This window comes from Sinocyclocheilus rhinocerous, unplaced genomic scaffold, assembly GCF_001515625.1.
Source record: "Sinocyclocheilus rhinocerous isolate Xijiao unplaced genomic scaffold, SAMN03320098_v1.1 scaffold7325, whole genome shotgun sequence".
Taxonomy (NCBI): Eukaryota; Metazoa; Chordata; class Actinopteri; order Cypriniformes; family Cyprinidae; genus Sinocyclocheilus; species Sinocyclocheilus rhinocerous.
The window spans coordinates 4911-29858 of record NW_015661915.1 but is presented as its reverse complement, the minus strand read 5'-3'; the positions used below and the strand labels follow the sequence as shown (position 1 = coordinate 29858).

General features: G+C 37.7%; 1 protein-coding gene across 1 annotated transcript in view; it reads right to left on the bottom strand.

Moving 5' to 3' along the window:
- LOC107726884 (uncharacterized) overlaps positions 1-24948 on the bottom strand; it is a 38808-nt gene that overhangs the window by 9347 nt on the left and 4513 nt on the right. The window contains exons 4-9 of the mRNA XM_016536592.1: positions 17955-18278; positions 17474-17782; positions 17082-17393; positions 16679-16996; positions 4899-5174; positions 4339-4434 (exon numbers count right to left, since the gene is read on the bottom strand). Of these exons, the coding sequence (XP_016392078.1) occupies positions 4339-4434; positions 4899-5174; positions 16679-16996; positions 17082-17393; positions 17474-17782; positions 17955-18278 (1635 nt within the window). The remainder of the gene's footprint in view (positions 1-4338; positions 4435-4898; positions 5175-16678; positions 16997-17081; positions 17394-17473; positions 17783-17954; positions 18279-24948) is intronic.

Here is a 24948-nt window from a genome sequence, read left to right as displayed (position 1 = left end):
TTTAGGAGCTACTGAGCTATGAACTTTTGCAGCTTTTAGTTCATGCAGAGCCGATCCTCCCTATACGCAAAGTATGCAATGCCCCCTTCCTCTCAAAAATAATTTAATTTTAGTTTTGTTTTTGATTTTGGCCAGCGGTTATGGAAACATGAATGTGCCTTTCCTTTAATGCGGTGCACTGTCGCCCTTTCTACATAACATCCAAATCAGTAAAATCATGTAATGTGACTGTCATACAGTCTCCTGCCGTTCTTGCTCGATACAAAAAAAAAGTTAAAAGCACATTGAGCTGCGGAAGAGACACTGTTCCACAAGCGCTTTCCATGTGTGCGATTTAAAGGGAACATCGGATGCCCATTTTCCACACGTTGGTATGATTCTTTAGGGTCTTCATGAAATGTCTGCAACATATTTGGGTTAAAATTCCTCAGTGTTCGTGTAAAACAACACCCTTTTTGCCTTGTCAAAAATAGCTAGAAGTTTAAATTTACAGTAAAGAAAATGCACTGTACTATTTTTTTATTTTATATAAAATAAATATTTTACAAAATAGGTTTTTATCCAAAATTGCTACAAAATTAAAGCCATATGTCTAAATAAGTTATGTTCCAAATTTGAAGTTGATATAAGAAAAAATCCTGTGAGATTTTATTTAGGGCATTATACCACAAACAGCCACTGGGTGCCATCCAAACAAATTTTTTTATGCATTTTTCTGTCACAAATGTCTAAATTTCTCTGTCAATATTACTCCTATCACAAAATACCAAATATGGAATCTTGAGACTCAGACCTTTCCAACGATATGTATTTTGTGCCACGCCGGATCTGTTTCCTACGTTGTTGTGATTTGATCTGAACGGAAACAGCGTATCCGCGTGGCGCAGCTGACACAGAACAGCATACGCTGTTTACATCCAGTTACATCCAAACTGTTTCTTTTTATACTGTCAGTATCGGCAGATCTGGATCACATTTTCATATTCTGTTTCAGATATCATGCAGACAGAAAAGAGAAAAGGGAAATGTTACTGTCCATTAAAACGGAGTGCTCTGCAATCCCAGTAATAAAATAACCGTTCTGTATCTCAAGAGTGACAAAATAACCTGTTTGTTTTACATCTTTTTGATTGTGGTGTTGTGCAGCATTATTTAGTTACCGGAAGTGTCGATCCACACTGTAAGGGAGCTGGAATGAAATTAAAAGTTAAAAAACACAAAATGAACAATGATGTCACATTTCCAACTTTTTTTTATATAATGTATTTTATTATTTATATCCAATATCCTTTCCCTTTGAGCTGTGTCAGCATTGGAACAGAAAACACATCAACAATGACCACTGACATAAACTTCTAATTTTAATGTTTTAATTTAACATATAGCAATTAATGGTAAACTGTAAAAGAGTTATACATGCTGAACATGCATAACAATGAAGTTGCGATTGTAAGTTGCAGTCTGTAAGACGCGCGACATTGCAGAAAATGTAGCCTATGTTGATCCAAATATGGAAAGCACTTTCGAGTTTAATAATCTGAGGTTCTCTCCAGAGATGTTTTGCCACATTTCTGCAATTAAGGATGATTGCTGCGTAGTGGGTGTTTCCTTTTGCCTGAACATCTTCAAGTGAGTGGCGCGGCAAACCGAAATTTGATACCGAAAGTCCAGCACTCTCCTTCACTGCTGATGCTGCGACTATTCTTATGTGTTCCTTCGCTGGCATTTTCCACATTTTATTTTTCCCCCTTAATAACAAATTTGTCCATTCTGATGCTTAAAGGGGTCATATGACGTTGCTAAAAAGAACATTATTTTGTGTATTTGGTGTAATGCAATGTCTTTATGCGGTTTAAGGTAAAAAAACAACAACATTATTTTCCACATACATTTGTTGCATCCAGTGGTGACATAATTACTGATTATAATGACTTATACAGTCTTTTTACACGTTCAACAATACTACAGCGAGAATAAAAGTTACGCCTTCTTTCTTTGCGTGAACATTTGGGCGGCGTTATGCAAATCTTCCCACACAGTGACGTAGACATGTGGGGGCGTGTTAAACCGAGGCGTTTTAGGAGGGCGTGAACAAGTCTTAACTTTTATAAAGAATATATCTTTGGGTTTGAGACTTTTGTCTTTGCAACTTTAGGGATCTTATCTATGCATGAACAGATTGTAACACTCCAAAGAGAAAGGAAAAATTGAAATTGCATCATATGACCCCTTTAATATTACCGAACTAATGGCTGCTGATAACTATTTTAATTAAATTCTGTCAAAGTGCGCACTTGTAAGTGTTCGTTAAATGCATAAGGTTAATTAGGTGAATGTAAACAAATGTAAAAGAAAAAAAACAGAGAGAGAAAAACACAGAGTCTGTTTTAAAATATTGGTAACATGATGATCTGTGATCTCTGTTATAAGTGAGTTAGTTGAGTCTCATGCGGTGACTGACTACGGTGTAATCAGAGTGAATCTCATTCTTACTGAATCTGACTGTAGCGTCACTGAGAGACTCTTCATGCTTCTGGAAACTGACAGCAGCGTACAGGAGCCCATCAGAGGGGATTGTGTACAGTAAAATCCTGAGTGTTAAATTAACACTGCTCGGAGCATATATGGTCCCACTCTACAAGAGTGTTAAAGTAACACTGAAGCAGTGTTAAAGTTAATGAGATAATTATGTGATTAATTAAGTGCTGATTGATCATTAGTGATGAACAGCTGCTGTTAACAAGCAGAATCACTGAAGAAAAGAGAAACACAAGAACTACAACTGACTTCAGCCACAGCCTTAGATGAAATCAACTGAAATAAAAGACATTACGTTTCTCAAGATCTCAGCAGAAGATGATTAATCATCTCCACAAACAGCATCACCAGCTTCACACATTACTAACCAGATTGGCTTTTTTTGTCATGCGTCTAAAAATGTCTTATTAATAATTAACAGAGGTTTAGATGTTAATGTTGAAATGCATTGAAGTCACCGTTGTGGAAATAAGTGTTTGCTTTAGTTGGTTGATATTTGACTTTTTAACATTAGTTTTTCTCTGGTTGTTGTAACTGTGTTTATGAAAAACATTTGTTATGGCAAGAAAAACCAAGAGGAAATGTGATTCGATTATATCAGTCATTTTTTTTTTATAATGACGTAGTTGTCATGTAATTCACTGATGTCATCAGTGGTGATGTGTAATTTAGTTTATGTTATTTATCACAACTGAATTTGAATGAAATAATATGAAAATCTTTAAAAACACTTTGCACACCAGTTTAGAACATCTGTGCTGTTTAGACATGCAGACATCAAGAATCTGCATATGAATCTCAACAATGGTGATGATCATCAGACAGATTCATTTGCTGAGATTCACATGCTGATTCTTCATGTCTATGAGTGCCAGACTTGAAGCCTCTTTATGAACTATATTTATAAAAGTGGTTTATAAAGTTCTCTCACATTGTTATCTCACATAGAACTGCAATCATATAGAAATCATAAAAGCACTACAGATTTAGATGAAATGCAATCAAGAGATTCAGACGCATGACATGATTTTTATCATAAGTACTTTGCCATCACATATGTGCTTTATAAACACAATTGTAACAGCCAAAGAGGATCTTATATTTAAAAAGTCAAGGGGTCAAAAGGCAACTCTATATCTCTATAAAAGCAAACACTATTCACAAAAATGGTAAGTTGAAAAAAAAAAAAAAAACATCTAAACCTTAATTCTCAATAAAGAACTTCTGTTTTAGATACTCCAGAAATAAAGTCAATCTGGTTATTAATGCATGAATCTGGTGATGCTGTTTGTGGGGATGTTTAATCAGATCTTGAGAGATTTAATGTCTTCTTTTATTTCAGTTGATTTCATCTAAGGCTGTGGCTGAAGTCAGTTGTAGTTCTTGTATTTCTCTTTTCTTCAGTGATTCTGTTTGTTAACAGCAGCTGTTCATCACTAATGCTCAATCAGCACTTAATTAATCACAGAATTATCTCATTAACATTAAAACTGATTCAGTGGGACCATATATGCTCTGAGCAGTGTTAATTTAACACTCAGGATTTTACTGTGTGGGTAAATCAGAATTGCTGTTAATTTGGGCTGATCCAGGATCTGAGAGAGAATCACATAAATCAGATGAACATCAAGTGTCAAACTGGAGAAACAAAGCAGCATCAGAAACTCACTGAGTAAGATTTACTGCTGTTGACAGCAAGATACTCAGAGACACTCAAATAATTTTAAATATGGCAATTCTGTGAAGGACACAAAGAGGATCAGACTAAATAAAGTGTGTGTGTGTGTGTGTGTGTGTCGCCTCGTCTCTTGTGTCTTAATTTGCACAGAGTCAGAGTGAATCCACCGATCAGCAGCAGAATCACACACACGCTGATAATGATGATCATGGAGAAATCTGAGAATAAAACACACAGACACAGAGTGATAATGAAAGAGAAACACAGAGATACACAATGAAATAACTATCTACACAAATATTCAAAGTGATGATGTTCAATTTCAATTTACACTGTTAACATGAATCTGTGATATGAGTAATGTCTAATCTGTAGCATGAAACAAATTTAATATATATTAAATATTTATAAAATGCTGTTGGTAACATTTGATGATCTGGTTCTAACATCACTAAGATAGTTTTCATGCAGAGTTTTATACATTTTATTATTATATATTTCATCATTCGCTCAACATTCAATACATTTCAAGCTATAAACAGACACATGTAGAAATTTAGGTTTTAAAAATAAAGTTTCACAAGAAACAAATTGTGATTGTTGCCTGTAGATAATGACTTTAAACAATCTGATTGTTGAGGGTTGATATTTGAATGTTTAAGAATAAATAAAGTCATCTTACACCTTTTGACATTTAAATGCACTTTAGTGGTGACGTGAGCTCCACACCAGTATATCCCAGAATCCTCTTCTCTCAGATCAGTGATGTTCACAGTAAAGACTCCAGCAGATGCTTCATCACTGAAAGAGAATCGATCATCTCTGATCGTCTCCAGTGAAACTCCATCCTTCACACACATGGAGGCTTCATGTGCTTTGCAGAAGCTTTTTTGATCTGCATCCTGATGTTTGCACTGGATTGACACGTCGTCTCCTTCATACTTAGTCAAGTTCAGCTCTGGAAATGATTACAGACACAAGAAGATCAATTCACAGCCGGAGTTTGACATATTCAGATGAATAAACCTTCCTCACCCTCGTTCATGATGACGATCAGATGAGTGTGAAGATAACTGAGCTCTGTTTCTAACGTCACTGCACACCAGTATTTCCCAGCATCCTCTGCTGTCAGTGCAGTGATGCACCTGTTGCACGCTAGGAGTGTTGCAATTTACATTTTTGAAGCAAATGTGGATTTTAGTTTTATAAGGGGAGTATCTCAAAATTACATCTTAGTTTTATTTTGTTATATTATGTTGACAGACTTTGCTGCCAAGAGGTCAGAGGTGAGCAGAAGAGTGATGTCATCAGTGAACGCCCTAGAGCAAGAGAGAAGAAGAGAGTGAACGTGAACGTGAACTGTTGATTGTGTTTGTGTGTGTGTAGTGAAATCCTCGCATGTAAATAGTGACTCCAACTTCGAACTGGGAACAATAAAGTTGTGAAAAAACGAAGACGCAGTCTTGTCTGTCCAGGAGTGCACCATAAAATAACTAAATGAACTAAAAGAGAAAAATGATGATGGTGAAGCCCCACTTCAACAAAAAGGGCAACAGTGCCACCCCGTGGAAGAAATCAGTATGAAACCCAGTAACTTAAAGGGGTCATATGATGCTATTTTAAAGATCATTATTTTGTGTATTTGGTATAACATAATATGTTGGCATGCTTTAATGTTCAAAAAACACATTATTTTTCAAATACTGTACATTATTGTAGGTCCTCTATGCCCCGCCTCTCTCAAACATGTCGTTTTCAACAAAGCCCCCTCCTTTGACAAGCGCAGTCTGCTCTGATTGGCCAGCTGACCCAGTGCATTGTGATTGGCCGAACACCACAAGCACGCGTCGGAAATGTAACCAAATCATTCTAATATGCTGATTTATTATTAGAATTATCAACAGTTGTGCAGCCAAATATTTTTAAGTTACGCCTTCTTTCTTTGCGTGAACGTTTGGGCGGCGTTATGCAAATCTTCTCACATCGTGACGTAGACATGTGGGGTGTGTTAGAACGAGCCGTTTTAGGTAGGCGTGGTTGACTCTTAAATTTTATAAAGAATATCTCTTTGGATTTGAGACTTTAGTCTTTGCAACTTTACAGATCTTCTTTATGCACCAAGAGCTTGTAACACTCCAAAGAGAAAGGAAAAATTGAAATCGCATCATATGACCCCTTTAAATGATCAAAGAGAGAATGTTTCTGCTGCCAACGCTATGGAAGCCGCATCTGTTGCGAATCAGAGTGTAGCCTTTGTTCATCCACTGTACAGAAGAGACCTTAAAATAATAGGACAAATTGGAGAACCAAATCAAAAGTATACATTGGTGTACACTAGTTTGGAAAGACAAATTCAAAGGGCGTTGAAAAAAGGATATGATGAAGGAGAAGTAGTTGAAGCTGTTATTCAAGCCATAGCTCCAGGAACAAAGCTGAAGAGTTACCTTGAAAGCAGGGTTGATTTAACATTACAAGGCCTCAGACAGATACTACAGACTCATTATATTGACAAGGATGCTACTGAGTTGTACCACTCCCTCACGCACTGTTCAAGAGCCAAAGGAAACCCCCATACAGTTTGTGGTGCGAGCTATGGACCTGAGACAACAAATTGTCCTCGCTTCAGAAAGAGTTAAATCTGGATTGAAGTACAGTGCAGAACTAATTCAAAATGAGTTCCTCCAAACAGTACTCACTGGTCTCCATGACGACACCACCCGTGCGGATGTGAAGCCATACTTACAAGATCCGGAAGTCAAGGATGAGGTTCTTCTGGAGAAAGTGACGATGGCATACAATCTGGAGACAGAAAGAAAGAATAAGTTGTCATCTACATCAAAAGCAAGAATGATCAGAGTTGCCATGATTAGTGAGGAAAATGAAGATGTGGATAAAGAGCTCCAAGCACACAAACCAGACAGTAAGAACAAACGTGACACACTGATGGAAAAGGTTGATCAGGGCAATAAAGCTATATGCGAGGCCATTCAGAATCTCACCATTCATTCCTCAACCAATGAGAATGAGTGAACAGCCAGGCAGGAAATACAGACCACAGCCAAAGACCCCAAACAGTAAACTGTGTCAGATGTGTCAGTTGTCTAAGGCTGAGGGAAGGTGTGATCACTGTTATAAGTGTGGCAGCACCGAACATTGGGCTTAGGGTTGTCGGAAGAAAAATGCCTCCGTCAGCACAAACAAAATTGATCATACAGAAGACATGGAAAAAGCTGATATGTTCAGCGTAAATACTCCACTCACTGGCAAGCAGCGACAGACAGCCAAGTTGGTAGGGAGAATGTGTCTAGTTCGAGCCTCTTTGGGAGGAATTGACACTACAATACTGTGGGACATGGGTTCACAGGTATCAATAGTGGAAACAAACTGGAAAAAGGAGTACCTGCCAGACATTGAGGTGCGATCAGTGAAGGAGTTGCTTGAAGAAGGAGCGTTGGAACTCTCAGCTGCAAATGGAACAGATATTCCATATGAAGGGTGGATGGAGATTGTGCAAGGATGCGGTAGCTGGGATGAGTGACAAACCTATGCTGGTTCCGAACCTGGTTGCCAGCAGTGACATTGATCGGCCTATAATCGGGTTCAATGTGGTTGAAGAATTAGCGCTGACAAATGATCCATCTGGAGACTGCACACGCTCGGGTTACATGGTAAAGAGGCTGTGCTCAGCAATTGCAAGATTGCTGAGGACGCAAAATTGCAAGGGCTGTTCTATCTGTTTTAAAGAAACAGAAGCCTGAAGCTCAACCCCACACAGTTAGGGTAGGCAGGCGGCCAGTGACCATACCCAAGAACATAGTGATGGCAGTGCATTGCAGTTGGCTGAATAAGAGGGTGCTAAGTGCGTCACCGGTAGTGTTGGAACCGAACTGTGAAGCACCCTGGCCAACAGGCCTAGTGGTCAGAGAACAGTTAATCTATCTACCTGCAGATGATGAGGGTAAAATAGAGGTCTCTGTGGAAAACGTAACAGATAATGATATCCCACTGGGCAGTCGCACTACACTTGGCTGGTTGCACAATGTGGATGATGTCTACCCACTGCAGACAAAGCCTACTGAGGATCAGAGCTCAAGGATGTCAGACAACAGTGTCACCTCACCCGTGCAGCAGCCCTGTCATGGGCCACAAGCTGAGCCCTGGGATCGATCCACCTGTGGATCTGAGACATTTGCCAGATGACCAGCGAGAAAAGGTACAGCAGATGCTCAGAGGGGAATGTGATGTCTTTGCAAAGGATGATTGGGATGCAGGATGCATTAGAGATTTGGAGATGGACATACAGTTAAAAGACAATGTACCTGTACAGAAAACATACAATGCAATTTCTAGGCATCTCTACCAAGAAGTGAAGACACACATTCAGGATCTACTCAACCGTGGTTGGATCCAGAAGTCCTGTTCTTCATATTCCTCACCTGTTGTATGCGTCAGGAAGAGAGATGGGAGTCTTCGTCTATGTATAGACTACAGCTTGTTAAACAGGAAGACGCTGCATGACCGTCATCCAATTCCGAGGATACAGGAGATCCTGGAAAACTTGGGAGGTAACTCCTAGTTCACGGTGTTGGATCAGGGGAAGGCTTAACACCAGGGCTTCATGAGAGAGAAAAGCAGACCCTGCACCGCATTCATCATTCGGGTTTGTACGAATGGGTGAGGATCCCGTTTGGGCTGAATAATGCCCCAGCGTTATCTTTCTTTTCAACCCTACATGGAGGGATGTCTGGGAGACCTCCGAGATCTGAGAAATCTGTTTCCCGTATTTGGATGATTTGTATATCTTGGTGTTTAGCCCCAGCTTTGAACAGTATGTCCAGAATGTGAGGCAACGGCAACGAGAGTGTGGAATAAAACTAAGGCCAAAGAAATGTGATTTCTTCAAAGGTGAAGTCTGCTATGTCGGTCGGGTAGTCTCCGCTGAGGGATACAAAATGAATCCCAAAGAGGTGGAAGCAGTCCAAGAACTGATCCAGAATGTGAGGCAAGTTCTGCAACGGCAACGAGAGTGTGGAATAAAACTAAGGCCAAAGAAATGTGATTTCTTCAAAGGTGAAGTCTGCTATGTCGGTCGGGTAGTCTCCGCTGAGGGATACAAAATGAATCCCAAAGAGGTGGTAGCAGTCCAAGAACTGAAGCATGAGTCTCTAACCACTGTGCGAGGGGTGAAAAAGCTGATGGGTTTCCTCAGTTATTACAGAACTTATATACCAGACTTCTCTAGGGTGGCTATACCCCTTTATGAACTCTCAGCCAAGCCCAAGTCTGAACTGAAGCAAAGCCAAAAGAAAAAGGGGACTGGCCGAAAGTCTGTTCAGCTGCCATCGTCCCACCCAATTCAGTGGACAGTGATCCATCAGGAGATAGTGAACAGAATCGTAGATCAGCTGACAAATCCACCGGTGATGGCATACCCAGACCTGGAGGAACCGTTCATCCTTCATGTAGATGCATCAGAAGAGGGCCTTGGCACAGTTCTGTACCAGCATCAGAAAGGTGTCCTAAGAGAGATAGCTTATGGATCGTGGACATTGACAGCAGCAGAACGCAACTATAAGCTACACTCAGGAAAATTAGAATTCCTGGAGCTAAAATGGGCCGTAATGGAATGCTTTCGTGATTATCTGTTCCATGCGCCTCACTTTACGGTATATAGTGATAATAATCCTCTGACATATGTCACCAAGTCGACGAAGCTTAAGGCAACCTGACACCACTGGGTGTCAGAGTTGGCGGATTATAGATTCACACTAAAATACAGACCGGGAACAGCAAACCGAGATGCGGATTTCTTATCACGAAGGTCGAAGCCCATTGACGAGATCATGCGAGAATGCACAGAGGAATGCCAACAGGAGGCTATTGAAAGCTGAAGAGCAGCACATGTTAATGATGTTTATCACGCTGACCACATTAATAAAGAACCCTGCAAACACAAAGCACTGAGACTTTTACAAGCAAGTCACTTTACCTAGTTAAAAACAAAAGAAGAAAAAAAATACTGGGTTAAAGAGCATTTTTCTGAAATTACACACCTTGATTAAAAAGATCAAACTTATGTTTTTGTAATGAGAGTTAGATGCAATGTTGCTTATATAGTCAACAGAATGTGTTAAAGGGACCATCAAATAAAGTGAAACCAATAAGTTAATGTGTTATGAACAAACATTAACTTACTATTAACAGTATTCAATTTCTAAATAAATGAACATTAACCTAGATTAATAAATGCTGCAACATTTGTGTTCATGTTAATAAATTATGTTAACAAATTGAAACTTCACTCTTAAAAATAAAGGTGCTTCACGATGCCATAGAAGAACCTTTTTGTCTAAATGGTTCCATAAATAACCTTTAACATCTGATGAACCTTTCTGTTTCACAAACGGTTCTTTGTGGCGAAATAAGGTTCTTCAGATTACAAAAAGGTCAGAAAGAGATGGTTCTATATAGGTTCTAGATATAACCTGTGACTGAATGGTTCTTTGTGGAACCAAAAATGGTTCTACTATGGCATTGCTTGAATAACCTTTTGAAGAACCTTTATTTTTAAGAGTGTTGCTGTAAAGTGTTACCAATTAAAATTGAATATAAAGTACTGTAACTACAACGCAACAGCTATACACTCTTAAAAATAAAGGTGCTTCAAAAGGTTCTTCAAGCGATGCCATAGAAGAACCATTTTTGGTTCCACACAAAGAACCATTCAGTCAAAGGTTCTTTAAAGAACCATCTCTTTCTTACCTTTTTATAATCTGAAGAACCTTATTTCGCCACAAAGAACCTTTTGTGAAACAGAAAGGTTCTTCAGATGTTAAAGGTTCTTTATGGAACCATTTAGACAAAAAGGTTCTTCTATGGCATCGTGAAGCACCTTTATTTTTAAGAGTGTACTGTAGGTAAATGGATCCATTGTCATGATCCCTTCTTGCCCCCAGAGCCCATTTTTGACAAAAAAGGATATTAAGCATTCATTAAATTCAGCCCTTCTTTGTATGTAGTTCATAATATGTCAAAATTACTCACCATCTATCACATTCAAATGTATATCAATAACCTCTGAATCTGAAAGTCCAATCTTGTATCTTCCAGAGTCCTGTGCATTTAGTTCTCTGATTAAGAGCATGACATTTCTGGTTTTGTTGAGATACAAAGTGTATCTTCCTTTATTAATCCATTTATCTTGTTTTTTGTTCTCTATTATTATATCCCACTTGCCATTGGTTTGTTTTTGCAGATTGTGATTGTTATCAGGTGAAGACCTGACAGTATCAAGAAGAACACTTCCTCCAGAATATCCCGTGACGCTAAAGCATCTCACTGCAGCTGTCAATCAGATTGATACTGTGATCAGAAAGCTGATGAACAGAAAACAGCATCATTACTGCAGTGATGAAAGAGAAAAGCTCTGACCTGAGATCAGGGAGAAAGTGAAGAAGATGAGGAGGATCTTCATCGTGACTTGAGTTCAGTCTTCTTTATGCTGAATGATCTCTGTGTGAATCTCTCTGTCTCTACATCTGTCTGCTTTAGTTACTTCCTCTTTATTAAGCTCTTTATCAGTAATGAGCAGCTTTACTGGCTCCTCCCAGCATCACCACTAACTGAATATCACATTAATCACACTGAAAGAGCGCCACCTAGTGGAGGATACAGTGTCTGACACTGAGAGCTCATACAGGTTTCATGTTATATATGAGGACAAATGACACTCAAGCAGTTCAGATCAGGGTGAGCATTTTTTTAAATTTCCCACTAGAGGACAACTGTACATATAAGTTCACCGTGCTCCATACAGTCTACAACAAGGCTTGAAAAACAAACAAACAAAAAAAATCTGATTTGGATTTTTGACTTTTTTTATTAGCTGTAAGAAACACCAACATCAACTATAAGGAAACAGACCATATCTGACTGGCTTTTGGTTTTTATTTTATTTTTTGGATACTTTATGCATAAAAAACACTAATAATGTGGTAGATTTGTGGATTCAGCACCACGGACAGCAGCTTTCAGACAAACTTCAGCATCACTGATGACAGTTGAACATAAGTTTTTCTGCTTCCTTCCCTTCACTCTGACTTTGAGCATAACAACATCTGCATTCAAATAATGCCTCTATGTAATTATCAAATATTAGGACAAAGTTTAATTCCTCCAGATTCATTCTTTGTTTTTGAACATAGAGGAGGCGAGCAAATCAGTGTCATTTATAATGAATCAAACCAGAACACAAGAAAATAAATGTTTGTTCTATATAAACAACCACACAATATACGTCCAAAAAAAACCTAATTTTAATGAAACCAAGAAATGTAATGTTTAGGCTAGTCATAGAAATGTAACATTACCTCATATTTGCCACTAGAGGGAGCCAGAGGTTTCAATAAGACAGCTGGTTGTGCGTTTACTGTATGCTACAAAACTATAATAAATGCAATGGAGAACAGGACATCACAAACACTAACAGCTAGAGAAATGCAACAGAGGTCGTCTGCACAGCTTACAAGAACAAAAATAAAAATATGAAATAGATTATACTGTAATTTTGCGTTTACAGTCTCAAACTCTCACATTATTATTTCACAAACTATACAATGCAGTCTCTTTATTGTCCTCATGTCTTTATTCTGTCCTTAAAATACGCTATCCTTAAATTTCACAACATTATAGTGCTCATACAGTTTCATATATTCTGAATATGTAAAAATCTAGTCTGATATATTGTTTGAAATGAGTCATTTTAATATCTTAGCACGTTTAATATAATGATACATATACTGTATAATTAGTAAAGGCCATTATTTTAGTCACATGTTGTTTGAGTTTGTTAGATCTCTTTTGAAGACATACAATAGGTTTGTGTGAGGAACAGATCCAAATGTAAATGATTACTCACTGAAATCTTGTCCTCGCTGATCTGTCTGTTCATTTATAGGACGATTTACCCGCGAACTTTGTTTACATTCAAACGGACTCGCTGCGCTCAGCGCCATATAAGGACAAAAGGGAGGAGTCCAACCTGAGCTTAATCCTCATTGGCCCTCGAGTGTGTGCGTCATTTTTTTCATATTTGAATATTTATAATCTAAATAAGAACTGAAAGTGTTATGTGCCATAGTGGACCACAGTCTGACACAAAAACGATTCAAACGATTTCCCGTTTCAAAATACTGATGTATTATTTCGGGTCTTCTGAGTACAAGGCTAATGAACAACAGCATGAGGAATTCCAGTGCGACTGAGAGCAAAAGCCACTGAGGGGTTCGATATTTTATAATGCACACTTATTTATTGCTACAGTTGGTTGTACTTGTTAGCAAAAACAGTTTTGAGCTTCCATCTAATAAATATTTCAGATATCTACAATAAAACCATTTGGAGAAAGAGGCATATTTTATTCATATATTACACACATCATATACATACAGCATCTTTATTATGGAGTGGAAAATTTGTTAAGGGTGTGTACTGAAAAACTATTTCCTGTTTTTATCACGCATGCAGGGGGCTGAAGGTCTTTGGTTTGACCAAAAGAATTTAAAGGCAAAAAAAAACAAAAAAAACAAACGAAGAGCAGCACATGTTAACGATGTTTATCACGCTGACCACATTAATAAAGAACCCTGCAAACACAAAGCACTGAGACTTTTACAAGCAAGTCACTTTACCTAGTTAAAAACAAAAGAAGAAAAAAAATACTGGGTTAAAGAGCATTTTTCTGAAATTACACACCTTGATTAAAAAGATCAAACTTATGTTTTCTTTTTTACTTGTTTTTGTAAACATTCAAACGTGAATGTACAGACTCATCATTTCACTGTTTCTCATCTGTTTGCTGTCTGATGAGGATCCCACCACAATATCACATCAGAAACTGACATTACACATTCGGTAATTCTGTTCTGTTCTGTTCTGTTAAAGTAGCATTGACATAAATTGTATGTTATTAAATTAATGTAAATGTACTAAATGCAGTAAATAATACAGCAGCGACATTCAAAGCATTTTTGATAGACATTTTTGGTCATTGATTTGTTTTTGTTTGATGTAAAAAGTACTGTAAAATAACATATAGATAATTTGTTGATCATAAACATTTTCACGCTTTTTCTCAATTCATTAATTTCAGTAAATGTTGAAGGTGAATCACTGAGTGAGCAGATATTAGTCTTTATTTTCTTCTGTTCACAAAGATGTTCATCTGTCTTGTGTTCAGTCTCATGTGTCTCACTGTGGGTTTCCTGAAGAAAGCTGTTTTGATCTTCACACTCAAACTAAACTTAGACCCTGAACCTTCCCCTGTTTTCTGTGGTTTTGAGCTGGACGGAAAAATGGTGCGTTTATCATTCAAACACAAAAAACAATATATAACAATATATATATATATATATATATTCAGATTTTAAATGGCCTGAATGTAGTTAAAATGTGAAAATTTAAATAAAAAATAAAAAACTAAAATTAATACAATTATATCATTAAGATTTCAGACTCAGACTTTATCCTTTACAGAACTGATAAAACTGTTTTATTGTAAGGATTGTATTTTTAATGTAAAATTTTAAATAACAGCTTTGGACAATAAACAAGAAATAATTTCCCAAAACTATTTATTTTTCAATAAAATGATTCTACAGTAAAAATATAAGGAGTTATTAAATAAGAAAAAATGAAAAAGAACAAAGAGAACAAGACTGAACTGAAAACAACATCAGCAAAAATATCTGTCAGTAAGTTAATGCTGAAGTTTTCACTGTGCTAAAATAATGACACTATTAAAATCATGAACACATTTATCAACAAATACTAAGAATTATAAATGTACAAAGATCAAAACTCAGAGATGAGAAGAAGAAAACAGACATTTTAAAAGCTCTGAACAGATTCATGTGTCTCATAAAGGTTGGTTGAACTTGTGTCTGTTTAAGAGCTGCTATAGAAGAGGTTTTATTAAATCTAATGTCAAAAGCTGCATTTTAAAAATATACTGTGTATCTCTGTATTTGGAGTGGAAACTTTACAGTATATTGCAACAAAACGTCTTGCTCTGAAAAGAGCTGTTTTTAACAGGGTAAAAAGGGTGTTGGTTTACACTAACATTGAAAAATTTTAACCAAACTATGTTACAGACTTTTCATTAAGACCCTAAAGAATCATATCAACTTGTGGAAAATAGGCATCCGATGACCCCTTTAAACAAATTGACCGCATGTTTTTATGGAGTGGAAAATCTGTGTCCATCTACATTCTAAAACAAATGGTGCTATATAGCACTAAAAGCGGTTCTTTGGCTCGTAATCATAGGGGAACCACTTTTAGTGCTATTTAGCACCTATTTTTACAGGTGCTATATAGCACCTTTGTCAAATGGTGCCATGTAGAACTATAAGAGGTGCTATATAGCACCTCATCAACTCCAAAGAACCACTGAAGAACCGCTGAAGAACCATACAGGGGCTTAACAGGTTCTTTATACGGTAGTGGTGCTATATAGCACCTTAACCACTCCAAAGAACCGCTGAAGAACCTTTTTTTTTTTTAGAGTGTACTAAGATAAACATTTCATTTTTAATCATACCTGCAGGTGGCTGAAGGTTTTTGGTTTGACCAAAGACATATAAATAGAGCAAAAGAAAACCACAAGCTGGAGAGCATCTCATGTAGATGATCTTAAGCACACTCTGCAAACATAAAGCACGGAGACATTTACAAGCAGGCCACTTTATCCCTACTAAAGTAGCCAGGTTAATTTTTATTTTTTGACTTACTGACTGAATTTAGAAAAGCAAACTAGTGTATAGCTCTCACTATTACTGCCATACAAAAATATGCTATGATATTTAGAATTTGACCAGAGAGATAATGATGGAAAATCTGAGAACACACAGTGAAATATAAAATAAATCTTGCAGATGTTGCTTCTTTAAAGTGTATTGACATAAATGTACTAACAATACAAATGCGTGACATTTAAAAAATGATTAGACATTCTCTGTTCAGTGTTCATTCTCTGCTCATTGTTTTGATTTTCTTTGATCTGTTTTTGATTTATTGTTTTCTTTGATAAGAAACAAACACTTCCAGTGATTTTTTGAGGTGAATTACTGAATGAGCAGCTCTTAGTCTTTGTCTTCTGCACAATGGATGTTCATCTTCAGTCTCATGTGTCTCACTGTGGGTTTCCTGAAGAAGTCTGTTTAATATTCACACTCAAACCAAACTGAGACGCTGAACCTTCACCAGTTTTCTGTGGCTTTGAGATGGATGGAAAAACAGTTCTGTTCATCATGCAACACAAAAAACACCTCCAGCATTTGTGACAGAAAGCATCAAACATGCCATTTTCAAGTTTCTGAATATTACACTAGTAACAAATCATAAAAAAACCCTGCAAATGAATATTCATATTTGCATATACTGTGAATATCTAACCTTCCTCACCCTCGTTCATGATGACGATCAGATGAGTGTGAAGATAATTGAGCTCTGTTTCTAATGTCACTGCACACCAGTATTTCCCAGCATCCTCTGCTGTCAGTGCAGTGATGCTCCCAGAGAAGGCACTTGCAGTGACGTCATCTTTCAGAGTCAATCTGTCAGTCTTGGTCTCTTTCTCTTCTCTCACAGTCTCACTGAGAGTATCTCTGTCTCTAGTGGAGCACTTCCCCTTACAGAGAGACTTTGGCTTTGATTTATAGATTGAATCATAAGGGCAGAAGATCTCAGCAAATTCTCCTTCATGTCTCACTACTGGAGCCACTGAAAAACAATCAAACAGACATTCAACACACATGATTCTGAACAGACTGTATTTATTACAGTGAAATCATCTGAATGGACTCACTGATGAGGTTGAGCTGAATTTTAGTGTTCAGGGAGATGAAAGTCAGATATGTGTCTCTGGTTTCTGCTCCACACCAGTAAACTCCAGCATCTCTCACGCTCACATTACTGATGCTCACTGTAACAACTCTCTCTTCATTTCTCTCAGATGAACCACTCATTTGTGTCACTTTAGATGAGCTGATGTTCTGGCAGATGTGATTATCTTCCTCTTTGCAGAAATTAACTGTATTTTTCTCTGGGATCTGACAGGTGATGTTGACTTCATCACCAAAATGAGCAGATTCAGTCATGCTGTTTGGATATTTTGCATCTACAAAGCAAGAGAGGTCAACATAAAAAGTCATAATAAATACATCATACATGCAAGATAAAGTACTTTCTGTTCCTCACCGTGTTTGACGCTCAGCTGTAGTTCAGTGAAGCTCTCAGTATACTCAGATACTTTCACTCCACACCTGTATGTTCCTGCATCTGCAGCTTTCAGCTCTCTAAACAACACCATCAAGACTCCTGCTCTGGTGTCGTCATATAAAGAAACATCTCCATTCTCCATCCATTGATCCCGAACTCCTGGATTCTTCCTCTCTGAACATCCGTCTGATTCTTTACAGATGTATTTTGGTTTGGTTTTGTATTGAGGATGTTCACACTTGATCATCAGACGACCTCCTGAGTAGCCGCTCACTCTAGACACGCCCACTACATCTGTTTATCACAAATATCACTTTATATGTATACATCAAATGATAATAATATAATGATAATATATTTAATTTCATTCAAGTCAAATATATTATTAAACATTAAACTCAGAATGACTGTATTGGGTTACAGCAATGAAAGGTAACATCTGGATCTACAGTGTACTCACCCAGAACAATATGTAGATGAACAGTAGTAATAATGGAGTAACTGTATGAGAGTGTATTGATCTGAACTCCACACAAATAAACTCCTCCATCATCTGGTGTCACAGCAGAAATTACCAAAGTTATGTATTTTTGATCTGTTCTTTCAGACATACTGAACCTTCCATTCTTTTTCAATGTGCTGTTTATAATCTCATCAATGGAGTCGTTTCCCTCTTTGAATATGATCTTGGGATTATTAATATGATTCTGTGAATATTCACATTTAAAGATGGAAGTTCGTTTCCTTCTCCCCTCCACTCTCTTTGACACTTTACAACATGGATCTGTCATTTACACAAAAGAGAACATTTATATAACATGTGATGTTTTGTTAAGTAGATGTAATGAGGTTGCATAAAAATGCCATGTCATTTATATGTCTGTGATATTAGTTCAGAAAAGCACAAAACGTCAGCCAAAGCAGAGAGTGTGTCACTTAAATTAACTTACAACAAAATAAGGTTTAATTTCTTAACATAGTTGCATTAAGTATCATAACAATGAACAATAATTGTCCCCAGCATTTATTAATCTAGGTTAACCCAAACAGATACTCGTACAAAATACAGATGTACATTTTAATATCTCAATATGTATAAATGAGCATAAATACCACTTTATTTTAATGGTTCTTTTTGAACATTCCTTTGACAATAAATAACGTTGCACCTATGTCTTCTAACTCTCATTAGAGTATTGGTAAACTCTCTGATTAATATCTGCTAACTCTTTATTGTGGTCTCCCAAAAGACATTCTACTGACTATAAGTAACTTTGCAAGTACATGTCAACTTATTCTAACCAGTCTACTAATACTCTAATGAGAGTTAGGTGCAATGTTGCTTATATAGTCAACAGAATGTGTTAAAGGGACCATCAAATAAAGTGAAACCAATAAGTTAATGTGTTATGAACAAACATTAACTTGCTATTAACAGTATTCAATTTCTAAATACATGAACATTAACCCAGATTAATAAATGCTGCAAAATTTGTGTTCATGTTAATAAATTATGTTAACAAATTGAACCTTCACTCTTAAAAATAAAGGTGCTTCACGATGCCATAGAAGAACCTTTTTGTCTAAATGGTTCCATAAATAACCTTTAACATCTGAAGAACACCATATATTTAGCAGAGTCACTGGACCAATGTTTCCCAGAATCAACCAGAAGACTTGCTCCAGAATATCCCGTGACGCTAAAGCATCTCACTGCAGCTGTCAATCAGATTGATACTGTGATCAGAAAGCTGATGAACAGAAAACAGCATCATTACTGCAGTGATGAAAGAGAAAAGCTCTGACCTGAGATCAGGTAGAAAGTGAGGAAGATGAGGAGGATCTTCATTGTGAGTTGAGTTCAGTCTTCTTTATGCTGAATGATCTCTGTGTGAATCTCTCTGTCTCTACATCTGTCTGCTTTAGTTACTTCCTCTTTATTCAGCTCTTTATCAGTAATGAGCAGCTTACTGGCTCCTCCCACCATCACCACTGACTGAATATCACATTAATCACACTGAAAGAGCGCCACCTAGTGGAGGATACAGTGTCTGACACTGAGAGCTCATACAGGCTTCATGTTATATATGAGGACAAATGACACTCAAGCAGTTCAGATCAGGGTGAGCATTTTTTTATTCTCCCACTAGAGGACAGCTGTGCATATAAGTTCACCGTGCTCCATACAGTCTACAACAAGGCACTCTTGGGGAAAAAAAAATTAGCTGCAAGAAACATCAGCATCTATTTATAAGGAAACAGACCATATCTCATTGGATTTAGATTTGTGTTTTTTTTTTTGTGTGTGGATACTTTATGCATAAAAACCACTAATAATATGGTAGATTTGTGGATTCAGCACCACGGACAGCAGCTTTCAGACAAACTTCAGCATCACTGATGACAGCTGAACATAAGTTTATCTGCTTCCTTCCCTTCACTTTGACTTTGAGCATAACAACATCTGCATTAAAATAATGCCTCTATGTAATTATCAAATATTTTACCAAAGTGTCATTTCTCCAGATTCATTTTTTGTCTTGTTTTTGAACATACAGGAGGCGAGTAAATCAGTGTCATTTATAATCAATCAAACCAGAACACAAGAAGATAAATATTTGTTCTATATCCACTACCACACAATACAAGTGCATACAACTAATTTTAATGAAACCAAGAAATGTCATGTTTAGGCCAGTCATAGAAATGTAACATTACCTCATATTTGCCACTAGAGGGAGCCAGAGGTTTCAATAAGACAGCTGGTTGTGCGTTTACTGTATGCTACAAAACTATAATAAATGAAATGGAGAACAGGACATCACAAACACTAACAACTAGAGAAATGCAACAGAGGTCGTCTGCACAGCTTACAAGAACAAAAATAAAAATATGAAATAGATTATACTGTAATTTTCCGTTTACAGTCTCATAAAATGGAGTCAAGTCAAGTCAAGTCACCTTTATTTATATAGCGCTTTTAACAATACAGATTGTGTCAAAGCAACTGAACAGCATTAATTAGGAAAATAGTGTCTCAATAATGCAAAATGACAATAGTAAACACTAATTTTCCAGTTAAAGACAGTTCATCATTGAATTCAGTGATTCTTCATTCAGCTCAGTTCAGTTTAAATAGTATATTTGCAATCAAGTCAACGATATCGCCGGAAATGAAGTGTCCCCAACTAAGCAAGCCAGAGCCGACAGCGGCAAGGAACCAAAACTCCATCGGTGACAGAATGGAGAAAAAAAAACCTTGGCAGAAACCAGGCTCAGTCGGGGGGCCAGTTCTCCTCTGACCAGACAAAACCAGCAGTTCAATTTCAGGCTGCAGCAAAGTCACATTGTGCAGAAGACTCATCTGGTTCCTGTGGTCTTGTCCCGGTGGTCGTCTGAGACAAGGTCTTTACAGGGGAATAACATCTGTATCTGGGACTCATCTAGTTGTCCTGGTCTCCGCTGTCTTTCAGGGCTGTAGAGGTCCTCTCTAGGTGCTGAGCCACCATCTGGTCTGAATACGTACTGAATCCGGGTGACTGCAGTGACCATCTGATATGGATACAGACTGGATCTGGTGGCAACGGTGACCTCGGAATAAGAGAGAAACAGACTAACATTAGCGTAGATGCCATTCTTCTAACAATGTAGCAAGTACATCGGGTGTTATGGGAAGTGTTCCCGGTTCCGGTTGACCTAATTAATGCAGCCTAAAAATCCTTTAACGGATTTGAATATTAGAAGCGTATTAGTGTGTTATGTGTAAGCCAGGTTAAAGAGATGGGTCTTTAATCTAGATTTAAACTGCAAGAGTGTGTCTGCCTCCCGAACAATGTTAGGTAGGTTATTCCAGAGTTTGGGCGCTAAATAGGAAAAGGATCTGCCGCCCGCAGTTGATTTTGATATTCTAGGTATTATCAAATGGCCAGAGTTTTGAGAACGCAGCGGACGTGGAGGACTATAATGTAACAAGAGCTCGTTCAAATACTGAGGTGCTAAACCATTCAGGGCTTTATAAGTAATAAACAAGATTTTAAAATACAATGTTTAATAGGGAGCCAGTGCAGTGTTGACAGAACCGGGCTAATATGGTCATACTTCCTGGTTCTAGTAAGAACTCTAGCTGCTGCATTTTGGACCAGCTGGAGTTTGTTTATTAAGCGTGCAGAACAACCACCCAATAAAGCATTACAATAATCTAACCTTGAGGTCATAAACGCATGGATTAACATTTCTGCATTTGACATTGAGAGAATAGGTCGTAATTTAGATATATTTTTGAGATGGAAAAATGCAGTTTTACAAATGCTAGAAACGTGGCTTTCTAACGAAAGATTGCTATCAAATAGCACACCTAGGTTCCTAACTGATGACGAAGAATTGACAGAGCAGCCATCAAGTCTTAAAGAGTGTTCTAGGTTATTATATGCAGAGTTTTTAGGTCCTATAATTAACACCTCTGTTTTTTCAGAATTTAGCAGTAAGAAATTACTCATCATCCAGTTTTTTATATCGACTATGCATTCCGCTAGTTTTTCAAATTGGTATGTTTCGCCGGGCTGCGAAGAAATATAGAGCTGAGTATCATCAGCATAACAGTGAAAGCTAACACCGTGTTTCCTGATAATATCTCCCAAGGGTAACATGTAAAGCGTGAAGAGTAATGGCCCTAGTACTGAGCCTTGAGGTACTCCATACTGCACTTGTGATCGATATGATACCTCTTCATTCACTGCTACGAATTGATGGCGGTCAGATAAGTACGATTTGAACCATGCTAATGCACTTCCATTAATGCCAACAAAGTTTTCTAGTCTATGCAAAAGAATGTTGTGGTCAATAGTGTCAAACGCAGCGCTAAGATCCAATAGCACTAATAGAGAGATACAACCACAATCAGATGATAAGAGCAGGTCATTTGTAACTCTAATGAGAGCAGTCTCGGTACTATGATACGGTCTAAATCCTGACTGGAAATCCTCACAGATACCATTTTTCTCTAAGAAGGAATATAATTGTGAGGATACTACCTTTTCTAGTATCTTGGACAGAAAAGGGAGATTCGAGATCGGTCTGTAATTAACTAGTTCTTTGGGGTCAAGTTGTGGTTTTTTGATGAGAGGCTTAATAACAGCCAGTTTGAAGGTTTTGGGGACATATCCTAATGACAATGATGAATTAATAATAGTCAGAAGAGGATCTATGACTTCTGGAAGCACCTCTTTTAGGAGCTTAGATGGAATAGGGTCTAACATACATGTTGTTGGTTTAGATGATTTAACAAGTTTATACAATTCTTCCTCTCCTATAGTAGAGAATGAGTGGAATTGTTCCTCAGGCGATCTATAGCAAGCTATCTGATGCGATACTATAGCTGACGGCTGCATGGTTACAATTTTATCTCTAATAGTATCGATCTTAGAAGTAAAGTAGTTCATAAAGTCATTACTGCTGTGCTGTTGGGAAATGTCAACACCTGTTGATGCTTTATTTTTCGTTAGTTTAGCCACTGTATTGAATAAATACTTGGGGTTATGTTTGTTTTCTTCTAAAAGAGAAGAAAAGTAATCAGATCTAGCAGTTTTTAATGCTTTTCTGTAGGATAGGTTTTCTTTCCCGCCAAGCAATACGAAATACCTCTAGTTTTGTTTTCCTCCAGCTGCGCTCCATTTTCCGGGCTGCTCTCTTTAGGGTGCGAGTGTGCTCATTATACCACGGTGTCAGACTGTTTTCCTTAATCTTCCTTAAGCGTAAAGGAGCAACTGTATTTAAAATGCTAGAAAAGAGAGAGTCCATAGTTTCTGTTACATCATCAAGTTGTTCTGAGGTTTTGGAAATGCTAAGGAATTGGGATAAATCAGGAAGATTACTTACAAAGCAGTCTTTTGTGGTAGAAGTGATGGTTCTACCATACTTGTAACAAGGATTAGAATTTACAGTTTTAGCTATATGAAGTTTGCACAAGACTAAATAATGATCTGAGATATCATCGCTTGGCTGCATAATTTCAACACCATCAACATCAATTCCATGTGACAGTATTAAATCTAGAGTATGATTTCGACAATGAGTAGGTCCTGAGACATGTTGTCTAACCCCAATAGAGTTCAGAATGTCTATGAATGCTGATCCCAATGCATCTTTTTCATTATCAACATGGATATTAAAATCACCAACAATTAAAACTTTATCTGCAGCCAGCACTAACTCGGATATAAAATCAGCACATTCTTTAATAAAGTCTGTATGATGCCCTGGTGGCCTGTATACAGTAGCCAGTACAAACGACACAGGGGATTTATCATTAACACTTGTTTCTCTGGATAATGTTATATGAAGCACCATTACTTCAAACGAGTTATACTTGAAACCCGCCTTCTGAGAAATACTGAAAACATTGTTATAAATTGAAGCAACACCTCCCCCTTTACCTTTTGGACGCGGCTCATGTTTATAACAGTAATCTTGGGGGGTAGACTCATTTAAAATAATGTAATCATCAGGTTTTAGCCAGGTTTCTGTCAAACAGAGCACATCTAGTTTATGATCAGTGATCATATCATTTACAAAAAGTGCTTTCGTAGAAAGGGACCTGATATTCAATAAGCCAAGCTTTATCATTTGTTTATCCATATTGCATCTGTTTTTTATTTGTTGAACATCAATTAAATTGTTACTCTTAATTTGGTTTGGACGTTTTTTGTATTTTCTAGTTCGGGGAACAGACACAATCTCTATAGTGTGATATCTAGGTGAAAGAGTCTCTATGTGCTGAGAATTAACTGATTTCTGTGACATGAGGCGGCTAGCAGACGGTCGGTTTAGCCAGTCTGTCTGCTTCCTGACCTGGGCCCCAGTTAGTCAAGTACAAACTCTAAGACTATGTGCCATATTTCTAGAGAGAAGAGCGGCACCACCCCAGGAGGGATGAAGACCATCTCTTTTCAACAGGTCAGGTCTGCCCCAAAAACTCATCCAATTATCTATGAAACCTATGTTATTCTGCGGGCACCACTTAGACATCCAGCCATTGAGTGACGACAGTCTGCTATGTATCTCGTCACCACGGTAAGCAGGGAGGGGACCAGAGCATATTACAGTGTCTGACATCATGCTTGCAAGTTCACACACCTCTTTAATGTTATTTTTAGTGATCTCCGACTGGCGAAGTCGAACATCATTAGCGCCGGCGTGAATAACAATCTTACTGTATTTACGTTTAGCATTAGCCAGCACTTTTAAATTTGCCAAGATGTCAGGCGCTCTGGCTCCCGGTAAACATTGGACTATGGTGGCTGGTGTCTCTATTTTCACGTTCCGTACAATAGAATCGCCAATAACTAGAGCACTTTGATCAGGTTTCTCAGCGGGTGCGTCACTGAGTGGGGAGAACCTGCTTAATGTTTTGATCGGAACGGTAGAGCGGTGTTTTGACCCGCGACTATGCCACCTCA